This window comes from Camarhynchus parvulus, chromosome 4A (assembly GCF_901933205.1).
Source record: "Camarhynchus parvulus chromosome 4A, STF_HiC, whole genome shotgun sequence".
NCBI lineage: Eukaryota > Metazoa > Chordata > Aves > Passeriformes > Thraupidae > Camarhynchus > Camarhynchus parvulus.
Genome location: NC_044600.1, coordinates 18,776,267 through 18,799,608, shown reverse-complemented (window position 1 = coordinate 18,799,608; position 23,342 = coordinate 18,776,267). Strand labels below are relative to the sequence as shown.

Sequence of the window (23,342 nt, the reverse complement as noted above, 5' to 3'; positions counted from 1 at the left end):
TGCTCCAGGAGTTAAAACTGGGGAATTCTCCTTCCCGGAGGGGGGAAGGAGAAGGGGAAATTCAGAGACCAGAACTTGATGTGAATGAAAACATTTGCAGCAGAAAAGCACTGCTGGAAAGATGCCGGAGCTGTTCTCCAGCTCTCCAGAGCCCTCTGGCATAAGAGGCAGGGCAAAGGGAATGCTGGCAGCAGGACTTGAGGACCATGACCAGAAATGCAGGCACAATCTTCTATTTATTTATTTTAATGATGCCAGCAGAGGTGTTGGGCTGGGAGGCAGTTCCTGAGCTTTCCATTTCAGCATTCCCAGTGCCCCAGAACTAAATCCAAGCCTTCCCAGAGGATGCCTGAGCAGAAATACAGCCAGCATTTCAGTCAGATGACACCAGGCCTCCCAAAAGCAGAATTTGCCAGCTGACAACCCTGGAAAAACGTCTTCCTGAAGGATTTGTCCCTGCAGGTCCCCAGCAGTCGCTTCTCTGTGATGTTCTACCTGCCTGAATTCCCGAGGGAATGTCCCTGAGCTCTCCTGTTCAGCTCCCAGAGGAGAGGCTGTTTGTGGTGCCTCCAGGGATGCTCCCTCCTGCCGGGCATCCCTGGTTTCCCACAGCCTCTGGGATAACCCAGACCCACACTGGGCACGGGGCTCTTCCAGCTGAACAGGAACGGGGGCTGGGCCGGGCTGGGGGTCAGGGCTGTGAAGAGCAATTAGTGCCCTAATTAGTGCCATAATCAGAGCAATTAGTGGGGGGCCTGGGAGGCACCTCCATCCCCTCCTGTGCACATCCCAGGGCACACAGCTGCATTCCCCCTGCCACGGGGTGAGCACCCAGATGTTGGGAGGGGAAAGGAGAACCTCCCAAATGATTCTCCAGATGTTTCTCTGCTCCATGGCCACCCCTGTAAATCGGATTCCTCTCAATCTCCTCACCCCGAAGCAGAGCCCAGCTGAGCCTCTGTGGGGCAGCTCCCACCTGTCCCCTGCAGGTCAAACCCTGTGATTCCAGCTGGGAGCAGCAGCCATTCCCCTTCACCAGCCCCTGCCTGGCAAAGCCGTTCCCGTGGCTTGGACTACAAAGCCATTGGCACATTCCCACAGCTGGCACAGCCATGAGGGATGGCTGCCCTGGGCTGTGGCTCTGCCCAGGCCTCAGGGATCCCTGGAAGCTGTCCTGCTTTCCTGCTGGGACACAAAGCACGGGATGTGGCGTGGCTTTGGGGTTTCGTTGTCACCACTGATGGGACTCAGCGCCAGCCTCGGAGCCCAGGGAGTGTCAGGGCCCCTCTGGCTGGGCAAGGCTGGGTTTTCCTGGGGGTCTCCCAGGGCTTGGAGCCATCCTTTGTCCCCAGCAGAACAGAGAGGGCCATTCATGCCCTGTCCCGTGCAGGAATGTGACTGGCCCAGAATAGCTGCAGGACCCCCCCAGGGGCGGGGAGGGGGGCTCTGCACACCCCAAGCCCCTCTGGTTTGGGAAGAGAGCCCAGGAAAAGCTGCAGCTCCTCACAGAGGCCAAAGGTTTAAAGGGTGGTTAAATCCATGGATTGTGCCCCGGGCAGAGGAGCCCTTTGAGGGGCTCTCCCTGCTCTGCTGGGGATGGAGAGGGCACAGGGGACAGGGCCAGGTCACCTCCTGCTGCCCTTCAGGGCTCCAGCTGGCAATGGACTTGTTTGCTCCCAGACCAAAAGTCCAGGCCCAGAGTCCCAGGAATGCACCACGGTGCAGGAATGATCCACTGAGCTCCAGAGTCAACTCTGGGACACGAAAGGTGGAAACATCTCTGGGTATTGCTGGACAAAACGGGACAGAGCTGAGTGCTCCAGGCAAGGCCAGGGATGGGCTGTGTCCTTCCAGCCCAGCCCAGCAAACCTGGCTTTGCCTGCTGTCCTTCCCACTTAAACCTGCCTCTGCCTCGTGTCCTTCCCACTAAACCTGGCTTTACTTCCATGTCCTGCCTACTAAACCTGGCTCTACCTCATGTCCTTCCCACTAAACCTGGCTTTTTTTCCATGTCCTTCCTACTAAACCTGGCTTTACCTCCATATCCTTCCCAGTAAACCTGGCTTTATTTCCATGTCCTTCCCACCAAACCTGGCTTTCCCTGCACATACAGATGATTTCTGCCTTATTTACAAACCCTGACCACTGAGAAGAGCCCGGCTGCTCCAGTTCCCATCAGGAACTTTGGACAAATCTTGAGCTGAGGATCGTGTCACTCATGGAGCAGACAGTGGCACCCCCTGTGCAGCTTTATTTGTTTATTATTTTCACTCCCTCCCAGAGCTGTCCCGTGTTTCTCCCGCCTTTCCCTCCTCCATCCCCATCCCGCCCTCAGCCATTGGTCGCAGGGGCTGTGCTGGGGGAGCCCTGGGATGTTCTATAAAACCACCCGCGGCAGGAAGGAGCATTTTCCACAGCTCCAGCCCCTCGCAAAAGCCAAGTCCAGCATCCAAAGCAGTGCAGCTCCCCCAGGACATGCCCAGCAGGGGGAAGGAGCCCTGAGGAGCAGCTCCCACGTTCCAGGGTCAGCAGGAAGGTAACGACTCCCAGGAAAGCTCTGATCTCCTGTGCATTAATCTGCAGACAAAATCATTCCTTGTGTCGGGGTGAATTTTTGCAGCCCCCTCTGGGGAAGGTGCTGGAGGCACCGCGGCGCCTGGACAAGGTCCAGGATGTGGCAGGAGGGGAGAAATCCCGCACACCTGGGGTGGGAGCTCCTCCTGCTGCCGGGGCAGGCTGGGCGCAGGGCAGGGAGCCCTGGGGCTGGCATGTGCTGCTGCCGCCTCTCTCCCTCCTCTCCTCCATCCACAGCGGCTGTGCTGCAGTATTTACCCACAGAAAAGCTGTGCTTGGTGTCTGCAGAGATGGGTCTGGAGAGGGGGAACTGCTCTGCAAGGGAGGGACAGGAGGAGGAGGATGGAGGGAGAGGCTGCTGGGTGTGAGGATGGAGGTGCTGGGCTCTCCTGGGCTCCAGGGAAGAGGGATTCCAATCCCACTCACGGCACCTTCCAGCAGAATCAGGCTCTGCAGTTTTCAGTGTGAGTTTCTCTCTGGGAGTCTCTCCCCGATTCCCTAAATCCGTGTCAGCATTCCAGTGGCTTCAGCTGCCATTTGGGCTCAGCACAGTTAAAATTCCCACTGGAATGGGTGAAAGCAGTTCTGGATCTGGGGTTTAACCGTGCTGGTGTTGGTTTCCCATCTGAACAGGCTTCTTGATGTTCCTGTGCCTCAGTTTCCCTCAGCTGAGGAAGGGCTGTGCTTCCAAGCACTCCAAGAGGGGAAGAGCGAGGAGTAAATGAGCAGTTGGACAGGATGAAACAGTTTCTCATTGCCTAAATTTTGGGTTTAATAAGATTCGATTGAGTTTAGGGCGAGCTGGGGAGGAAGAGTTTTTCCTCTCCAGTGTTTTGTGGTTGTGCCATGGAGGGGCTGGGCAGGAGCCGTGTCCTGTGATCCTCCCTCACATGAGCCCCTCTGCCAAGCCCCAGGGTTTTGTGCTTCTACAGAGCTCAGAGGCCAGGCTGGGCTCATGAAACAGCCCCGGGCTGTGGGGGGCTCTGGGCACGTTCCCTGTCCCAGGGGTGCTCTGGCACCTTCTGCCAGTGCCACCTCTGTCCCCCAGCCACAGTGGCTGTGCCATCCAAGCTGTCCCTGAGAGCCCTCAGGGATCTCGGGCAGGAATTCTGAGCGGGGCCTGCCCTCTCCTGAGAGCTGCAATCCCGTGGGCACGGCGGGGAGGAGAGCTGGGGACGCCCCCAGTGAGCACCTGTGCCAGGCATGGCTGGAGGAGTTCAGCGAGGCTGAAATCCCTGCAACAGCTCAGAGTGGGGATTGTGCCCGGGTTTGTGATCCTTTGGGGTATTTATCCATCTCTCCTTTTCTTTCTTCACCCTTCCCACCCAGCCCAGGCATTCCCACGCAGGCTGAGCCCTGGGGAGGCACGGCCGTGCCCACAGGAGCTGTGGTCGGTCCTGGGGGCTCCTGCCTGGCCTGGCCACCTCCTCCCAGGGTGGGAGCCCTGCTGGGCCCGGGATTCCCCTGCCATGGGCAGGGAGAGCCCTGCTACACCTGGGAGTGCCTTGGCTGTCGCTCCCAGGTGTATAGAACTGGGATATAGAACAGTTATGGCACTGGGAGCAGCTCCCGCAGTGCAGCGGGTTCGGGATCAGATCCCAGCTCTGCCTGGAGGAGTCAGAGCAGAGCTTGAGCCCCTGCTCTGCTCCCAGCCAGGCTCCCTGCTCCCTGCTCCCTGCCTCACTTGTTCCCTGGAGCAGGGAAATCCCAGGGACTCTCACAAAGGCTCCAGCTCCCAGTCCAGCCACAGCAATTTCTTCTTCCTCCGGAGCTGGGCAGTTTCACAGTTGGACAGAAGTGTTCCCTATTCAACCAGGAGCCCCCAGATTTATCCCTGTTTGAGGAATAGGCCGGAGTTTTCTCCTTCTCTGGGCTCATTTCTCAGCCTGGATCTCCCAGAGCCCCTTCCTCAATCCCACCCCCTGGGATGGAGCCACCACCACCCCCAGCTCCTCCCGTGGTTGTGGGGCAGCCCCTGGGCTCTCCTGCCTGCTCAGAGCTGAGCAGAGCAAAACCACCCTGGGGATATTCCCTGGTGCTCCAGCCATGGAGACCTTCCCCTGTGTCAGCAGCCGGGGCTGGAAGGAGCCCAGGGGGAGTCACAGCCCTGGGCAGGGCAGGCGGGGCGTGGGGAGGAAGGGGCGCGGCTGGTGGGGTGAGGGAGGGCAGGGAGGGGCTGTGTTCACTGGGTGGGGTGAGGGAGGGCAGGGAGGGGCTGTGCTGCTGCACATGGGTGGGGTGAGGGAGGGCAGGGAGGGGCTGTGCTGCTGCACATGGGTGGGGTGAGGGAGGGCAGGGAGGGGCTGTGCTGCTGCACAAGGGTGGGTGAGGGAGGGCAGGGAGGGGCTGTGCTGCTGCACAAGGGTGGGTGAGGGAGGGCAGGGAGGGGCTGTGCTGCTGCACATGGATGGGTGAGAGCTCAGGGTCAGGGTGGCTCTGCTGTGAAAGCCCTGCAGCGTTCTCCCAGCAGGGCTGTGCCGAGCCCTCCCTTTGCAGGGGCAGCCGTGGGACCAGCTGGGCAGGGGGATGTTGGCGAGGCTTCGGTTTCCCCCTGGAATGAGCTGGAAAAGTTGTGCTGGTTCTCTGGAGCCTGAGGTGGGGCTGCAGAGCTGCCCAGATGGGCAGGGATTGGCAGAGGTGCCCCAAAACTGCAACCTCAACCTGTCAGGAACTAAATGCCCCAAAACAAAACCCTACAGCTCCCTGACAGGAGGGAGAGGTTGGGCTCTGCTCCCAGGGAACAGGGACAGGAGCAGAGGGAACGGCCTCAGGATGGGCCACGACAGCTCAGGGTGGGCACCAGGAGGAATTTGCCCATGGAAAGGGGGCTCAGGCCTTGGCAGGGCCTGCCCAGTTTGGAGTCCCCATCTCTGGGGGTGTCCATGGCACACCTGGGCTCAGCTCTGGGCTGGTGAGCAGGTGGGGATTGGGCACAGCTTGGACTCGATGATCCTGGGGGCTTTCCCAGCGTCAGTGGTTCTGGGATTCTGAGTGAGGAGTGGGATGGGCACAGGAGGGCATTGGGACTGTCCAGGAGCAGCAATGCAGGAGGTGCAGTCCCTGCTCCCTCAGTCCCTGAGCACAGACAGGTGTCCCAGCCACTGCAGGGCCACGCCAGAGGCACAAGGGACAGTTTGTTCCCTGGACTGTTTAAATTTAGCAGCACAAACCCCACCCTCAGGGTCAGCAGCTCTGACCTGGTGGGATCTGATCTGGCATCGTTTGTTTGCTGGGATGATGGAGATCTCCAGCAACTCATAAATGGAATTGAATCATAAAATAGAATATCCCAGTTTGGAAGGGACCCCCAGGGATCACCCAGCCCAGCCCCCGGCCCTGCACAGACCCCCCAACAGCCCCACCCTGGGCATCCCTGGAGTGCTGTCCAAACCCTCCTGGAGCTCTGGCAGCCTCGGGGCTGTGCCCATTCCCTGGGCAGTGCCAGCACCCTCTGGGGGCAGAGCCTTTCCTTGATCTCCAACCTAAACCTGCCCTGGCCCAGCTCCAGCCATTCCCTGGCTCTGTCCCTGCTCACAGCCAGCAGAGATCAGAGTTGCCTCTTGTGAGGAGCTTCCAGACCCCAGTGAGGTCCGACCTCAGCCTCCTCCTCTGCAGGCTGGACAACTTTCCTCTCTCCAATATCTCATCTCTCCATCCTCTGCTAAACGATTCTCTCCCTGCTCCCTTTCTCCCCTGGCAGATCCCAGCAGGACCCAGGACACCCCACAAGCACCATGAGCACTCCTGCAGCCCCCAGCCTCGCTGTCCCCTCCTCAGCAGCACCCATCCCCTTCCCCGCCGCCCTGGCCATTGTCCTGAGCTGCCTCCTCTCTGGGGCTCACAGCCAGACCCCAGGGGCCGTGCAGGAGAGCCCGGTGCCCCTGGGGGAGCTGGGCCTGGTGCAGGTTGTGTCCAACGCGTCGGGCGGGAGCCGTCCCTCGGAGCCGCCGCTGCTGCCCGTGTGCGCCCGGCCCGCCGACATCCGCCACGCCTTCAAGTACATCAACACCATCGTGTCCTGCACCATCTTCGTCGTGGGCATCATCGGCAACTCCACGCTGCTGCGCATCATCTACAAGAACAAGTGCATGAGGAACGGCCCCAACGTGCTCATTGCCAGCCTGGCCCTGGGCGACCTGCTCTACATCCTCATCGCGCTGCCCATCAACGTCTACAAGGTCAGCTCCGCCTGGCACGGCGGGCATGGGGCTGCTCTGCATCCTCGGGGCCTGGGAGGAGCTCCTGCACCGGCTGGGCCTGCCCCTGGATCTCTGGGGTGTCCAAGGCCAGCCTGGATGGGGCTGGGAGCAGCCTGGGCCAGGGGAGGGTGTCCCTGCCCATGGCAACGGGTGGGATGGGATGGGATGGGATGGGATGGGATGGGATGGGATGGGATGGGATGGGATGGGCTTTGAGGTGCCCCAGAAACCCTTCTGGGGTTCCGTGGTTTGTGTTGCTGCTGAGGCTCAAGGAAAGAGCTGGAATGGGTTCTGGGATAGCCTCAGGAAGGGCTCCAGGGGTCAGGGGGACAGAAGGGTTGTGAACTCAGCCTCATTCTCCTCTGGAATGAGTGGCCTGGATTTCTCCAGTTGTCAGGACACATCGTCCCCACCTCTGCTTGTCCTGGCTGAGTGTGGGGCCACAGAGCCCATCCTGTGTGCTCAGGGGTCAGAGTCTGCAAAAGGCTTAGGACACACAGCTCTGGAGCTGGCCAGGCTGGATTTTGGCTGTGTCAGAGCATGACTTTCATTCTCACTTTGAAAACAATACAAAGCAGCCTAGTGTGGAGTTTAGGACTCAGATCCATCCAAAACCCCCCAGGGTCTGGAGTCAGGAGCTGGTGTCTGGACCATCTTTCATCTCTGTGTCCAGTCAGGGAAATGAAAGTTTCCCAGTGCCAGCAAACCGTGGGAAAGTGCCCCCATTCCCAGTGGTGGGAAGCTCAGGGAGCTCTCCCTGCTCTCTGCGGGCTCCCCACACCCTGTGGGTGCAGCCACAGAGAGGAAGCTGGGAGCACGTTCCCAAAGCAGCCTGGTAACCTGTGGATCCTCCCCAGCTCCTGGCCAAGGACTGGCCCTTTGGGGTGCAGGTCTGCAAGCTGGTGCCCTTCATCCAGAAAGCCTCCGTGGGCATCACGGTGCTCAGCCTCTGCGCCCTCAGCATCGACAGGTGAGACACGACAGCCACCCCTGCCCTGCCCTGCCCTGCCCGCCCCGTCCCTTGGCTGGACCAGAGGCAGAACCAGGAGCTCGTTCCCAGGCCAGTGCCAAGATGGGGACAGACTGCTCCCATGTGGAGCTGCAGTCCAGCAGGAACTCTCTGGTGACAGGGCTGCAATCCTGCTGGGAAACGCTGAGGGGAGGATCACGGTGTGGGTGGGGTGGGTGAGGAATGGGGGCCAAGGACAGCCCCCATCCCACTCATCCTCTGAGCCCCTGCTTCCCATTCCCACACCTGGGAAGGTCCAGACGTGGAGGGAAAAGGACTTTTGGGGACAATTCTAACCTGCACCTGCTGCTCCCCTCCCTGGCTGCTTTTCTCTCTCCCATCTGCTCCTGTCACGTTCCCACACTGGGCAGGTACCGAGCCGTGGCGTCCTGGAGCCGGATCCAGGGCATTGGGATCCCCATGTGGAAGGCCGTGGAAGTGCTGCTGATCTGGGCAGTGGCCATCGTGCTGGCCGTGCCTGAGGCCATCGCCTTCGACATGGTGGAGCTGAGCTACTGGGAGCAGCACCTGTGGGTGTGCATGCTGGCCTCGGAGCAGAAATCCCGCTTCATGAGGGTACCTGTGCATCGCCATCCCAATCCCAGCCCCAATCCCAACCCCAAACCCAATCCCAATCCTAATCCCGCTTCATGAGGGTACCTGTGCATCCCCATCCCAACCCCAATCCCAATCCTGCTTCAGGAGGGTACTTGTGCATCCCAACCTAAACCCCAACCCCAACGCAACCCCAATCCCAATCCCGCTTCATGAGAGTACCTGTGCATCCCCATCCCCATCCCAACCCCAATCCCAACCCCAATCCCAGCCCCAATCCCAACCCCAATCCCAACCCCAATCCCAATCCTGCTTCATGAGGGTACCTGTCCATCCCAATCCCAACCCTAATCTAAATCCTGCTTCAGGAGGGTATGTGTGCATCCCAATCCCAACCCCAATCCCAATCTCAATCCTGCTTCAGGAGGGTATGTGTGCATCCCAATCCCGATCCCAATCCCAATCCCGCTCCAGGAAGTGCACATCCCAAGTTCCCGCTGCTGCCCTGGCCCCATTCCAGCTACCCTCTCTCCCTGTCCCCCGCAGTTCTACCGGGATGTGAAGGACTGGTGGCTTTTTGGCTTCTATTTCTGCCTGCCCTTGGTGTGCACAGGCATCTTCTACACCCTCATGTCCTGTGAGATGCTGAGCAAGAGGAACGGGATGAGGATCGCTCTGAATGACCACATGAAACGGGTGAGAGAGCAGGGAGGAATGCTGGCATTCCCAAAGGGGAGGGAGTGCTCTTGGAGGGGGGACACTTCCCACCCCTCTGAAGGACAGGATGAGCTGGCAGAGCCTCACAGAGGATCTTGGCATGTTGGTGCAGGGATCACACTGGGAAAAGGGCCTTCAGCTCCATAATCTCCAGCCTTAAGGATGACCCCAAACCCTTCTGGCTTCATTAGAGCTCTCCTGGTCATTTATCCCAGCCCACACCACACTGGATGTGCCAAATCCCAGACAAGGGGTGCAGGGAAGAGTTCACTGTCCCCTCCCACGCTTTGGGAATCATTCCCTGAGGAGCTCCAGCTGGTTGTCACCTTAGCAGTGTGCTGGGTGGACAGAGGAGGCCCCGTGTCCCAGGAACACCATCCCAGCAGAGCCACCAGGAGCAGGGGTGGGGAGGGATCTGGCTCACATGGAGCTGCTGCTGCCCTGCCCCTTTCTGCAGCCTGGACCTGATGCAGGGCTCCAGGAGCAACCTGGGCTAGTGGGAAATGTCCCTGCCCATGGCGAGATGAGCTGTGAGGTTCCCTCCAATCCAAACCATTCCACAATTCCACAATTCGGGACCCACTGCCCCGTGCTCATCCTCCCCCTGCCCCTGTCTGGCAGCGCCGGGAGGTGGCCAAGACCGTGTTCTGCCTGGTGGTGATCTTTGCTCTCTGCTGGCTGCCCCTGCACCTCAGCCGCATCCTCAAGAAGACCATCTATGATCAGACAGACCCCAACCGCTGCGAGCTGCTCAGGTAGGGTGTGGGAACCCAGAACATCCCTCTGCTGCCAGGGGGCTCAGAAGCCCTGGCACGGAGCCCAGAACACCTGTGGGATTGATTATGACCCATGGAGCAAACTACCAACCTTATCTGAAGATCAGCAAGCCACAACAGTTTAGGTGGAATAATAGTGAAGTTATCACGGGGTGGAAAAGTAGATTTTGGGGTTTTTGGTATGGGGGTTGAGGAGGCAAGATGGAGGGAACTGGGTGTGTCCAGCCTTTCTCCTTCTTCTTCTTGGCCTCCATCTTCTGCTGTGATGTTGGCACTCACAGATTGGTTAGAGCAGAAGCTCACTGTCTAACACAGGTGATGGGTATTGGGAAGTCATTGTCAACATTGTACAGGTAATTTGCAGTATAAAGATATAACACCACCCAGGGGCAGGCAGAGTGCCTGGAACTGTCCTGCTGGATGGATCTCGGCAGGGCAGGAGAAAAAATTTTATACATAAGATGCAATGAACAACCTTGAGAAGAGCTCTGACTCCTTCTTCAAGCGCTGGGCTGGGAAAAGAGACTTTGGAACTCTTCTCAGGGTCACTCTGACAAGATAAATATCCCGACAGCAGGGCCCCCAGCAGGGGACACCGGCCTGGGAGCCCGCCTGGCACCAGCACAGGCCCTGCTGGGTGGGACCAGACTGGGGGAGCTGCCTTCCACCTCCTGCTTTCAGCAATTCCTTGCCCAGACTGCACTGCCCTCCTGATGGGCACAGAGAGGGCAGGGGGACATGAGAAGGGTTAAATTAAATTTTGGAATGTCTCTGTGAGGCTGAGGTCTCCTGGGCACAGCAGGGCTGAGGGCTCCTCACTTTCTGCCAGGTGGGAGGTGCCCGTCTCCCTCCCCTTCCACCCATCAGCCAAAATCCAGCCCGGGCCAGGGGCTGCTGCTGTGCTGGGGTTTGGGAACATCAGGAGCACCAGGAGAAATCACAGCTCCTGCTCTTGGCTTCCTCAGGGAATGCTCCATGCAAGGAAAAGTGGTTTTTCTCAGGGAAGGATGGATTTGTGCTCAGCTCTGTTATCAGTCACTGCTCCTCCACGGAAGCAGGATCCCAGGCCAGGCAGTTTGCAAATTCCCTCTGTTCTCCATGAGCTTCTGACACATCTGTTCTCTCCCATTTCAGCTTCCTCCTGGTGATGGATTACTTTGGGATCAACATGGCCTCCCTCAACTCCTGCATCAACCCCGTGGCTCTGTACTTTGTCAGCCGGAAATTCAAGAACTGCTTCCAGGTAGGAATGACCCCCCAGGCCCAGGGGCTGATCAAATTCCTCACCCCAAATTTTCCCTGTTAGATACCTCTCTTCTCCAAGTACACCAGAGCTCAGTGCCCTGCTGGGGGGAGCCTTTTGCCAGAGCAGGATTTAGGACAAGCCAAAAATTCCCTGTCACTCTGGAACAGGAACACCCCCACAAACCATCAGACCAGGGGCTGGGGCTGCTGCAGACTTTAAACCCAAGATTTTGGGAGATGATTGTCAGTAGTGAAGCCCTGAGAAAGAAAGGGAAGGAGATGGGATGGGATGGGATGGGATGGGATGGGATGGGATGGGATGGGATGGGATGGGATGGGAGTTGAGCCCACCTGTTGGGATGGTATCTAAGCATCACCTGTATTTTCTGTCCCCTAATGACGAGAACACACAATTACAAAAAATGCCCCAAATTTCAGTGTCCTCATTTCCCACCCTCACCAGCTGTATCCTGGAGAACTCGCTCCCAGCAGAGCTGCCAGACAGCAAGGCTCAGCAGCTCCCAGCCTGGCTCTGTGCAGGGACACCTGCTGGCACATTATGGGAATATTTCCTCCTCTTTTCCCATATCCCACATGTGTGACCTCTCCCCCTTGTGTCTCCCCAGTCCTGCCTGTGCTGCTGGTGCCAGAGGCCAGCCCTGAGCATCACCCCCACGGATGAGAAGGGCTCTGTTGGGAAGTGGAAAGCCACGGGGCAGGAGCTGGGGCTGGACCGGAGCAGCTCCCGCCTGAGCAACAAGTACAGCTCTTCCTAAAGGCGTGTCACCATCCAGGACAAGGCACAGGGACAGCAGGACCCCTCCGATCCTCCCCCAGGCTCTTCCTGGCTGGGCCTGGATCTGCTTTGCCTTCGTGTCCTCACCCAGCTGGAAGGAGCTGGAGCATTCCCCAGGACCTGCTCCAAGCCCAGCCCTTGACCCCAGAGGTCCCCTCAGGAGAGGGAAGGGCATTCAAATCCTCACAGGACTTCTCATTTCCTCACAGGAAAGCCCAGGGACTTCTGGCCATTGCCTCGGGGTGGCACGTGGGCGGGGGGATGTGTGTGGGAAGGGAAGGAATGGTGGGATGGTCACTGTGGGGTGAGGAGGAGAGGGAGGGACAATTCCCAGCTGTAAAAGCCAAGCAAAGCCTGGATAAATCCCTGTGAGGCACAGAGATGTCCTTGTGGTCATGTGGAGGTGGGAGAGGCAGTGGAGAAGGTCCAATCTCAGCTGGAAGAGCCACTACAGCAAAGTAAAATATGGGAAAGGGCTCTTCCAGTTCATTATTGGCAATAATTCATCCCCCAGGTGATCTGCCAGCCGGGTTGGACAGGGCTTGGAGCACCCTGGGACAGGGGAAGGAGTCCCTGCCCGTGGCAGGGGTGGGAGGAGAGGGAGTGGAGGTCCCTCCCAACCCAAACCAGTCTGTGACTGCAATCCATGTGATTCCATGTGACTGAGAATCCATGTGATTCCATTCTAACGTTCTTGCCAAAACATTCAGAAAAACTACATGAAAAAGTTGTATTTATCAGGTTTTTGATGATTCTTTGTTGGTTTTCCCACATCTCTCTTTTCCCTCTCTCTCTTTTCCTTCTTTCCCCCTTCTACCTTGTCATAGAAAAAAATGGAGAGAGGAAAAGGGGAGCAGAGACGAGACCTGCAATTAAAACATTCTCCGGGTGTTGGGGTGGGCTTTTAGCTTAACCTTCACTGAAATGTAAATGTTTTACAAATAAATCATAAAAGACAAATGGGTTTCAAGGAAAACAGAGACTGAGGAATAATCAAGACAGCCCATTTTCCCAGTCTGTGGAGCAAAAATTTTCCCAAATTTCCCAATCTGTGGAGCAACCCATCTCCACGTTCTATGACTTTTCATCCTTGTGCTGAGCAGAACACATCATGAGCTCTGCAGCATCTAAATGAATAAACTTTATTATTAAAGAAAATACATTTTGCAGCAAAGTAATAAAAAATACCAACAAAAAACTCGTTTAGACACAGGGAATTCAACACACAGAGGTTACACATCCATGCCATTCCCGAAGGCTACTGCATCTCCTCCTCCTTCTGCGCCCTGAACTCCTTCATGCTCCTCTGAAACAAAAGCAAAGCACAAATGTCACCAACCTGTCCCTGGGGTGGCACAAAGCCACCACCCTGCTGTGCTGGGACTGCTCTGGCCACAGCCTGGAAAGGCTGGGAAGCTCTGACAGAGCTCCAGGTGCTTTTGGAAGTGACTGAGCTTTACAGTCACTCCAAGGGAAAGGGAGCCAGGCCATGCCATGGATCAGGCAGAGCCCGGACCAAAAACCTCCCAGGTTCTCCTGCCAAAGGTGTCTCCAACACAGGCCTCAGCCTCCTACTCTGGGATCAAGGGACAGAACTGACCCTGAGCTCCCAGGAATGGCCCAAGGGACAGAACTGACCCTGAATTCCCCAGGAATGGCCCAAGGGACAGAACTGACCTGGAATTCCCCAGGAATGGCCCAAGGGACAGAACTGACCTGGAATTCCCCAGGAATGGCCAAAAGGACAGAACTGACCTAGAGCTCCCCAAGAATGGCCCAAGGGACAGAACTGACCCTGAGCTCCCCAGGAATGGCCCAAGGGACAGAACTGACCCTGAGCTCCCCAGGAATGGCCCAAGGGACAGAACTGACCCTGAGCTCCCCAGGAATGGCCCAAGGGACAGAACTGACTCTGAGCTCTCCAGGGATGTCTCACCTCAAAAGTGTTGAGCACGTGTTGGCAAACACCCATCAGGTCATTCAGCCCTTTCCGGAATGGCTCCACAGCAGGAAGGGCCCCTTCGGGAAAAGATGGGAAAAGATGGATTAGGGACATGGTGATAATGGGGGCCCTGGAAAATGTTAAAGATAGATTGTTAGGCTTTGTGTTTTCTCAGATCACTGCACCTGCGTAAGCAGTATGATAAATGATATAATTGTTGGATGTGATGATTGTTTAATAATTAAATATAATTATTATATAATCATAAGAAAATAATGAGAAACTATGTTGGAAACTTAAGGGGGGCTATGCTTAGCTGAAATCTATGTATACAATAGAACAATATAAGTTTAATAATTAACATGAAAGTTATACAACAATAGAATATAAAAACCACGTTCATCTTGAATGTATGACTGGAGTCAGATTTGGGTGAAAATACCCCGATTCCCAGAGCTCTTAATAAAAGCACCTACATATAATCACTTATGTGATTATGTGTTTCTGAACGCTAACATTTTGGCGACCCCAGATGGGACCCTGTGAGTGCTGCTGAGCGAGTTCGCGACTCGATCTGCTCCAGCCGGCACCGAGGGATTCTCAGGGAGCACATCGGCCGCGACCGCCTCTGCCGCTCACAACGTCCCCGGGAGAAAGGTAAGGTGCTTTTACTTGGTTTGGGTGCCTGCCAATAAGATGCAATGAAAGCTACGCTTGGTTGGGCTAAAGGAATTCTTGGAGGTATTGCCCAGGCGCCGTTCCATAAGACAATCGTGAAAGCGTTGCAGGTTTGGCAATTTGTGGTCTATTTTTGGATGGAGAAGCTCAAAGGGATTTTAGGCAGCAATGCCTCTATTCCGCAAACTTCTCCTTTGGGATGCTTCTTAGCACATTGGAAACAGGGTAATTTTGGGGAAGAATTATGTAAAGCTAAGTTGATTGATTATTGTAATACATGGTGGCCAGAATATCTCTTGGAGAATGGTGAAAAATGGCCAAAATACGGGACTCTGCAATATAACACTATTTCGCAGGTAATGTCGTTTTGTAAACAAGAAGGAAAATGGGATGAGGTTCCGTATGTTGATTTGTTTTCCTATTTACGGGAGAAAGCCAGAACGGCAGGATGAATGTGGATTAATGGTGGTTAAAACATCTGCAAGTGATAAATGTGGGGTTTGTGAGAAACATTGTCTAGAACACTTGGCATTGAAAGAAAGCCTGAGTAGGGAAAATTATACAGATATTGATTTACAGGTAGCTCCAATAAGACCAAGAGAACCTAGCCCTATCCCACCTGTTTCATCTGTCCCTATCCCACTGCCTGCCCCACCTAGTCCTGAACCTGTCTTGTCTAGTACACCCTTCCCTCTTCATCCTCCTCTCCCACCATCACCTGATCCCTCTTCCTCGGAAGATAAGCGAAACCTCACTGTGATAGGAAGGAGGGGGAGGGATGCAGGTGGGGGAGATGGCAATGGTGGTGGGTTGGCGACCCCAGTAGCTCACAGAACTCGAAGTCGGTCAAAGCTTGCCCCGGTCGTGGACAGAAAAGACATAGGCAGACAAAAACGGACTGTGATTGCCCCCTTGCGACAAGGTGTAGGAGTGGAAGGGCCAATATTCTTAAAGGGACCCTTTTCCCCTGCTGATCTGGTTATTTGGAAACAATCAGCCGGAACTTATAGAGAAAATCCTGATAAGGTAGCATGAGTAGTAAAAATGGTTATAAAAAGTCAGAATCCTGACTGGGATGACATACAAGTGATATTAGATACTTTAATGGATTCTACTGAGAAAGAGATGGTACTGAAGGCAGCCAAAGAAAGGGCAGGGGAGGAATTAAGGAATTTGGATAAGCTACTTGAGGTAGACTGGAAGGTAACAGCAAAATCTTTTGGCAGTAATACAAGGGCAGAAGTAGTCAAGGTAGAAGATCAGTTATGCAAGGGTTAAGCCTAAATCAATGTGCATATTAAAAACATTAGAAATGAGAATGCCCAGACTTGGATAACCAGTTTCGCCAGGGCAATCAGTTCCAGCAGGAAAACGTTGCCAAGGCGATAGTTTGGGCGAGTATAGCAGCTGAACTAGGTTCAAGAATTTGTCATAAATATACAGTAGAACTTAATACACCAATATTTCCAGTAAAGAAGCCAAATGGTGAATATAGATTAGTGCAGGATTTGAGAGCAATAAATAAAATAACAAAGGACATTTACCCAGTGGTAACAAATCCCTACACATTGCTAACATCCATAAAAGAGATATATAAATGGTTTACTGTAACTGATTTAAAAGATGCCTTTTCTGCATACCCCTTGACAAAGAAAGTAGGAAACTGTTTGCCTTTGAATGCGAAAACCCAGGGAACGGAAGAAAGACCCAGCTCACCTGGACATGACAAGAACTCGCCGACCCTATTTGGAAACCAACCGGCAAAGGAGCTGGAGACTTGGACTGAGAATGGGCAAGTACCAAGAGACCAACACCTGTTGTTACAGTATGTTGATGATATACTAATAGCTACAGAAGAAAAGTAACTGTATAAAGGTAACCGTTGAGATTTTAAATTCACTGGGAATGGGAGGTTACAAAGTATCCAGAGGAAAGGCACAAATTGCCCAACAGACAGTGATCTACCTGGGATGTGGAATTTCACAAGGGCAACGAAAACTAGGTACTAACCGTATCCAAGCTATTTGTGCTATTCCAGAGCCCCAGAATTTACATGAGCAGCGAGTCTTCCTCGGGATGGCAGGATGGTGTCGCCTGTGGATCATGGACTATGGACTGATTGCAAAACCCCTGTATGAAGCTCAGAAGATGCAGCCATTCACCTGGGGCAAGCCACAGAAAGAAGCCTTCCTAAAATTAAAGAAAGCGCTGACAACTGCTCCAGCATTAGGGTTACCTGATCTGTCCAAAGATTTTCAGCTATTTGTACATGAAAGGCTGCGCCTAGCACTAAGAGTCCTGACCCAATGTCTGGGAAGCTGGAAAAGGCCGGTAGGATACTTTTCCAAACAACTTGACAACATAAGTGCCGGGTGGCCCCCATGTCTGCGAGCAGTTGCAGCCACTGTGATGCTGATACAAGAAGCCAGGAAGCTTACTATGGGAAGGCACATAGATGTCTATGTACCACACATGGTAACCACTGTCTTAGAACAGAAGGGGGGCCATTGGCTATCTCCAAGCAGGATGATGAAATTGCAGGTAGTCCTGACTGAGCAGAATGATGTCACATTAAAAACAACTAACCTTTTGAATCCATCTTTGTTCCTAGGTACCACAACTGAAGAAGGCCCATTAGAACACGACTGTGTAGAGGTAATAGAGTACACCTATTCAGCAAGAGAAGACCTGAAAGATGTTCCACTAGAGCAGCCAGAGTGGGAGCTATTTACAGATGGGAGCAGCTTCATGGAAAACGGAACCAGATACGCTGGATATGCGGTAACAACAGTCAGTACAGTAGTGGAGGCAAAGGCATTACCACCAAATACATCTGCCCAGAAGGCAGAACCGGTTGCTTTAACCAGGGCACTAGAATTAAGTGAAGGGAAAAAGGTAAATATATGGACTGACTCAAAATATGCTTTTGGAGTGGTGCATGTACACGGAGCACTGTGGAAAGAAAGAGGATTATTGTCTTCTCGAGATACGCACATTAAACATCAGGATGCAGTCCTGCAATTGATAAAAGCAGTACAAAAACCTGAACAAGTGGCAATTATACACTGTAAAGCACACCAATCAGGAAACTCCAAAATCTGTGAGGGAAATCGAAAGGCAGACTGGGCAGCCCGACAGGTTGCTCGAGAGGTGCAAACAACAACGGCATTGACACCTTTAAAGCTTAATATATCCCAATTCAATGTGCCTCCAAAACCAAAATATTCAGTAGAAGATGAGAGACTGGCACGTTTGCTAAATGCACAAAAGAATTCAGAGGGATGGTATGTGACTGCACAAGGACAAATAGTGGTACCCCTCTTGATAATGAGAGAAGTTCTACAAATTAAACATAACGAATGTCATTGGGGTGCAGAGGCATTGGTAAAATTGCTAAAACAGAGTTTAATTTCAGTACGGATGTTAACAATGGCAAAATCAGTAATGTCAAAATGTGATATCTGCTTGAAAAATAACCCAGTGGCTAGGCGACACGCCCAGCTAGGAAGAATTCGGATAGGAATAGAGCCAGGAGACTACTGGCAGGTAGATTTTGTAGAATTGCCAAGAACTCGAGGATACAAATACCTGTTAGTGGGGGTTGACACATTTTCTGGATGGCCAGAAGCCCTTCCCTGTCGCACAAACCAAGCAAAGGAAACAGTTAAGTGGTTGCTACAGGAGATTATTCCCAGGTTTGGGGTACCCCTAGGGGTATCATCAGATAGGGGGCTCCATTTCATAGCTGCAGTAGTAAAAGAGGTAAGTAGATTGATGGGGATAACTTGGGACCTCCACACACCGTGGAGACCCCAGTCAAGGGGACAGGTAGAGAGGATGAACCAGACACTAAAAAGGCAAATCAGTAAAATATGCCAAGAAGCCAAACTGCAGTGGCCCCAGGCTTTGCCAATAGCACTGTTGAGGATTCGGATAAAGCCTAGGAGTGGGATGTCAGTCAGTCCTTATGAGATATTGTATGGGAAACCATATGAATCTCCTGAGCCTAACCCTAATGTACACGTCACAGGAAAGCAGGAAGTGTATAATTATGTTCTGTCTCTCGGGAAAACTTTAGCTTGGCCCTGGAGCATCCTCGTGTGGAACAGACTGCTGACTCTGGAGAATCCAGTTCATAACATACATCCAGGAGACGAAGTGTACATTAAAAACTAGAACGAAGAACCGCTGAAAGGAAAGTGGAGTGGACCCCATCAGGTACTGCTGACCACATTTACAGCAGTCAAAGTAGCCGGTGTGGACCCCTGGATTCACTATACCCGAGTGAAGAAAATCCGTCCTGGATCACGGACTGTGTAAACAGTGGAACCAGCAAGGCTGCAGATAAGATGTGTTTAATTGCTTTGAGAAGATACAATGTGTTTAATTGCTTTGAGAATGCTATCAGTAATTGTGCTAAGGTTATGGTCATTAATGTCTTTGGGATATGGAATGCAAAAAGATCAACCAACCACTCTTCATTCTAGAATGAAGAGAGAGGTACAAGCAGAAACACAGGTGATAAAAGTTTCTAATGCAGTTCAGGCTGAGAATGTAATAATTGGATTAGTCAAAGATTTTGCCAAAATGCAAAACACCAGTAGAATAACTGCCTGTCTGCCAATACCAAAGGTAGCAGGAGACCCAGTAAATTGGGGAATCATAACATCAAAGCTACCTGAAATACAAAGGAACAAAACAATTACATGTAAACAGGTACCTGAATCGAGGCAAGTAGCCAAGGAAACTTGGGAGAAAATAGGAACATGGATGAAACCCATGAGCCAGAAAGACTGTATTCTAAGTGATGGCATATTAGGAACACCTATGGGAGAATCAGAAGGCATCACACAATGGCAATGCTATTTGCCACACTATAAAAAGATTATAGAAAATATTACAGAAACCACTCGGGTATGGAAGTGTGAGGGCAAGGATCACAAAGATCAGATAGAACCTTGGGACAGCGCATGGTCTGTGAGTATACTTCAAAAATTCCAATATATGGCAAACACCCCTTGCTCTATTAAGTGGGAAGGCTCCAAGAATGAAACAGATCCAGCAGTAACGAACACTGCCACCAGTAGCAGAACGAGGGCAGACAAAGGAAGTTGGTGGGCATGTAATAAAACTTATGACTGCACTTCTGATGATGCAGAGATAAAACAGATGCCACCCTTGGCAATAGCCCTGCAAATTGGTTGTGCTTGCAGAGGGATCAAACATAAACAAGGCAGACTGAATTATAAAGTAGTTGTAGGATGTACCAGGAGTACAGTTCGAATCCCAGGACAATTTGTATGGGCAACAAGCGATGGTACCTGGACAACACATCTGCCTATAGATGGGAAAGTAAAGGAAATTACTTTAGGCCTCCCAACCTTAAGTCCAATTTGGAAAAAGTCCCCGTTTAATGGAAAACATGAACTTCTGCAGATAAGAGCAAGACGAGAAGTTCTAGACAATGAAAATTCAGACGACACTTGGTAAGAACCCTCTAGTGGAGTGAAATTTGGGTGGGCCTTAGAGTCTATGCTTGGTCCTATAGCAAGCTATCAGACTAGAGAGGGAGGTGCTGTACAAACTTACAGGTCAGGTAGATAGACTGGCAAGAGTCACCCGGGAAGGATTTAAAGAATTAAACGTACAATTACAAGCTACCACAAAAATGACTTTACAAAATCGATTAGCCTTAGATTTGTTACTCCTGAAAGAGCATGGAGTATGTGGATTTTAAAGGGACGAGTTGATCACTGCTGCGTTCATATCCCAAATGTAACTGCAGATGTAGAATATGACATCAATCAGTTGAAACAAATAGAGCATGAAGCACAAGAAGAGCAAAAGGATTTGACTACAAGCTGGTTAGGCAAAATCTTTAAAGGGTTAGGGTGGAATGTGAGTTCATGGATTAAATCTGTCATTGAGAGTGTGATAATCTTACTAATTGTATTCTTAGCAATTTGGTTAGTTTACAGCATCTTAAAGGGAGAGATGCAGAAGAAAACGTCCTGGAACCAGAAAATAATAAAGGCACTGACACGAGATCCACGCCCACCATCTTCTGGTTCTCCAGTTCGTGACAACATTCACGACAATGTTTACATCAACCCTGGATTTGAAGAACATCAAGTATAAATTGAGAGATAAAGGACTATATTAAGTGAAAACATTTACACCTGTAGTGAAGTGAAAATGCTTTCAAAGTGGGGAGAATGATTATGGGGGCCCTGGAAAATGCTAAAGATAGATTCTGAAAATGTTAGGCTTTGTGTTTTCTCAGATCACTGCACCTACGTAAGCAGTATGATAAATGATATAATTGTTAGATGTGATGATTGTTTAGTAATTAAATATAATTATTATATAATCATAAGAAGAATCATGAGAAACTATGTTGGAAACCTAAGGGGGGCTATGCTTAGCTGAAATCTATGTATACAATAGAACAATATAAGTTTAATAATTAACATGAAAGTTATATAACGACAGAATATAAAAACACGATCATCTCGAATGTATGGTTGGAGTCAGATTTGGGTGAAAATACCCCGATTCCCAGAGCTCTTAATAAAAGCACCTACATATAATCGCTTATGAGATTATGTGTTTCTGAACGCTAACAATGGGAGGAGGCTCCCAAGGGCAGTCCTTACCTCCCCAGGGGTGTGCCCCCTCCCCAGCCCCACAGCTTGGGGTGCCAGGGCTGCTCCCAGCCAGCCCAGGTGCCTGGAGGCAGGGATGCTGCTTCCCACTGCAGCTGGAGCAGAATTCTGGGAGCAGCCTCTGAGGCTCAGCACTGCAGTGCCTGGCAGAGGGCAGGGAGAAAGGGCTTTCCTTTCTTTAACAGACTCTTGGGAAGCTGGCATGAGCAGGGGGAATTCCATGAGAACAGGGCCCCAGCCATGGAGGGACAGTCCCAGGCTCACCTCTGGTCTGGATCCTGAAGTTGATCTTGCTTTCTGAGGGGTGTGTGATGCAGTAGCCACAGAACTCCACGTCAGGGCTGCAGGAGGGCAGAGAGGGAGCAGTGAGACCCAGCTCAATGCATGGCAAATCCCAGGGAAGTCGGAGACTCAGGGCATGCCAGGCCTGCTGGGGCTCTGGATGTTTCCAGAGTGACTTAGGGGAGGGATGTGCTGAGGGGAAACTCCCTGTGTGTCCTTGTACCCTCACACCCATCTCTCTCTGAGCTGAGCTGGAGTTCTGCAGGGCAAAGACACGGCTGGCACCACAACCAGAGCAGTGCCAGGGGACCAGGAGGGATTCTGCAGATCCAAACACGGGATCTTGGATGCTTGCAATTCTCTCTGTAACCAAACCTGCTGCTGCTCTGCTGCTGCCAGGGGCTGAGTGGTCCAGGGCACTGGAGGAGCTCCCAAAATGTTGCAGGGCCTCTCCCTCCAGCTGAGCTGAGTGCTGGAGCTTTACCCCCAGCTTTGGCCACCAGCTTCTTTTGTGCTGTCACAGTGATTTATCAGAGGGATCTTAAAGGCCACCCAGTCCCAGCCCCTGCCATGGCCAGGGACACCTTCCACTGCCCCAGGGTGCTCCAAGCCCCGTCCAGCCTGGCCTGGGACAGTTCCAGGGAAGCGAAATCCACAGCCTCTCTGGGCAGCAAACAGAGCCCAGGACCCAGTTACTCCTCCAGCAGCTCAGAAAGGACTGAAAGCCCTGGGCTGAGCTTAACTTGTGTTCCTGGGCAGGGGAGGGTGTGGGTGGGGGCTCAGGAGAGGCTGGTCAGGCCCTTTAAGGGCTCTTGGTGCTCTCAGAATCCTGACACAGCACAAAGAAAGGAGGAGCAGCAGGTGGGAGCAGGGCTCCATGTCTGACAGAAAGGCTGGAAGGATGTGCACAGAGGGGATTTGGGATGGTTTGTCTCATCCCAGGGACAGCTGAGGTGTGGATCAGGAAGGAGAAGGCCAGAGCAGGGCACGGAGGTCCCTCAGAGGCCCCACTCACTTCTTCATGACCATGTAGCGCAGGGAGTTGCCCAGGGTGTGATCCTCGTCGTGCAGCACAAACGTGACGCAGTTCCCGTCCGTCCCATCCGCCTGGATCTGTCACCAGTGCGAGAGGAGAGAAGCTGTGACCTCCCCGAGGCTGGGGACACCTGAAGGGTGAGGATCAGCTCCCGTGCTCAGCGCCCCAGAGTAGCTGGGAGGGCTGTAGGCCTCGCTGGGCCACCTCTGATGCTGCTGTGGGACCAAAACACCTTCAGAGGGGAGGGAAAGCTCCAAAATTCCACCTCATTTTAAACCAGGTTAGTCCTGACCTCCAGCTGCTGCTGCTCAGCACAGGATGACAGGGTGTCCCTCGGAGCCACCCTGACATGATTTGTCCTGATGCCGATGCCATCCCAGCACACGAGAGGGTGCCCTACCACTAAGCCAGGCTTGGGAACGACAGAATCGTGGAAGCAGGGAATCATGTGGGTTGGAAAAGCCCTGCAAGAGCACCAAGTCCAAGCATCACCCAGCACTGCCAAGGCCACCCCAACCCATGTCCCCAAGTGCCACATCCACACGGCTTTGAAATCCCTGCAGGGACGGGCACTCCACCACTGCCCCGGGCAGCTGTGCCAGGCTGGACAGCCCTGTACATGAAGGGATTTTCCCTAATATCCAACCTGACGCTCCCTGGCACAACGTGAAGCTGCTTTTCCTCGGGAGCAGGGCCTGGCCCACGCTCCACCTCATGGACGGGAGGGAGCGAGGCCCCCGATCCCGATCCCGATCCCGACCCCGACCCCGATCCCGATCCCACCCCGGCTCCCGGTGCCCCCTCACGGTTTCCAGCGCGGGCCCGCTGCCGCTGCCGGCCATGGCGGTTCCGGGCTCCCGGCGGCCCC

General features: G+C 53.3%; 2 protein-coding genes across 2 annotated transcripts; one reads left to right on the top strand and one right to left on the bottom strand.

Annotated features, from left to right (window-relative positions):
* The first annotated feature begins 2,422 nt into the window (after window positions 1-2,422).
* Window positions 2,423-12,114, top strand: LOC115914868 (endothelin receptor type B-like). The gene is made up of 8 exons (XM_030967688.1): window positions 2,423-2,536; window positions 6,275-6,752; window positions 7,631-7,743; window positions 8,154-8,358; window positions 8,884-9,033; window positions 9,676-9,809; window positions 10,965-11,073; window positions 11,702-12,114. Exons 2-8 carry the CDS (start codon window positions 6,309-6,311, stop codon window positions 11,849-11,851), a joined length of 1,305 nt encoding a protein of 434 aa, XP_030823548.1. The 5' UTR covers window positions 2,423-2,536; window positions 6,275-6,308; the 3' UTR covers window positions 11,852-12,114.
* An 885-nt stretch (window positions 12,115-12,999) lies between these two features.
* On the bottom strand, window positions 13,000-23,337 carry LOC115914867 (DNA-directed RNA polymerases I and III subunit RPAC2-like). Its single transcript, XM_030967687.1, has 5 exons — window positions 23,281-23,337; window positions 22,454-22,551; window positions 21,421-21,497; window positions 13,808-13,890; window positions 13,000-13,177 (listed from the first exon to the last, which is right to left on the bottom strand). Exons 1-5 carry the CDS (start codon window positions 23,314-23,316, stop codon window positions 13,130-13,132), a joined length of 342 nt encoding a protein of 113 aa, XP_030823547.1. The 5' UTR covers window positions 23,317-23,337; the 3' UTR covers window positions 13,000-13,129.
* Window positions 23,338-23,342: the final 5 nt, after the last annotated feature.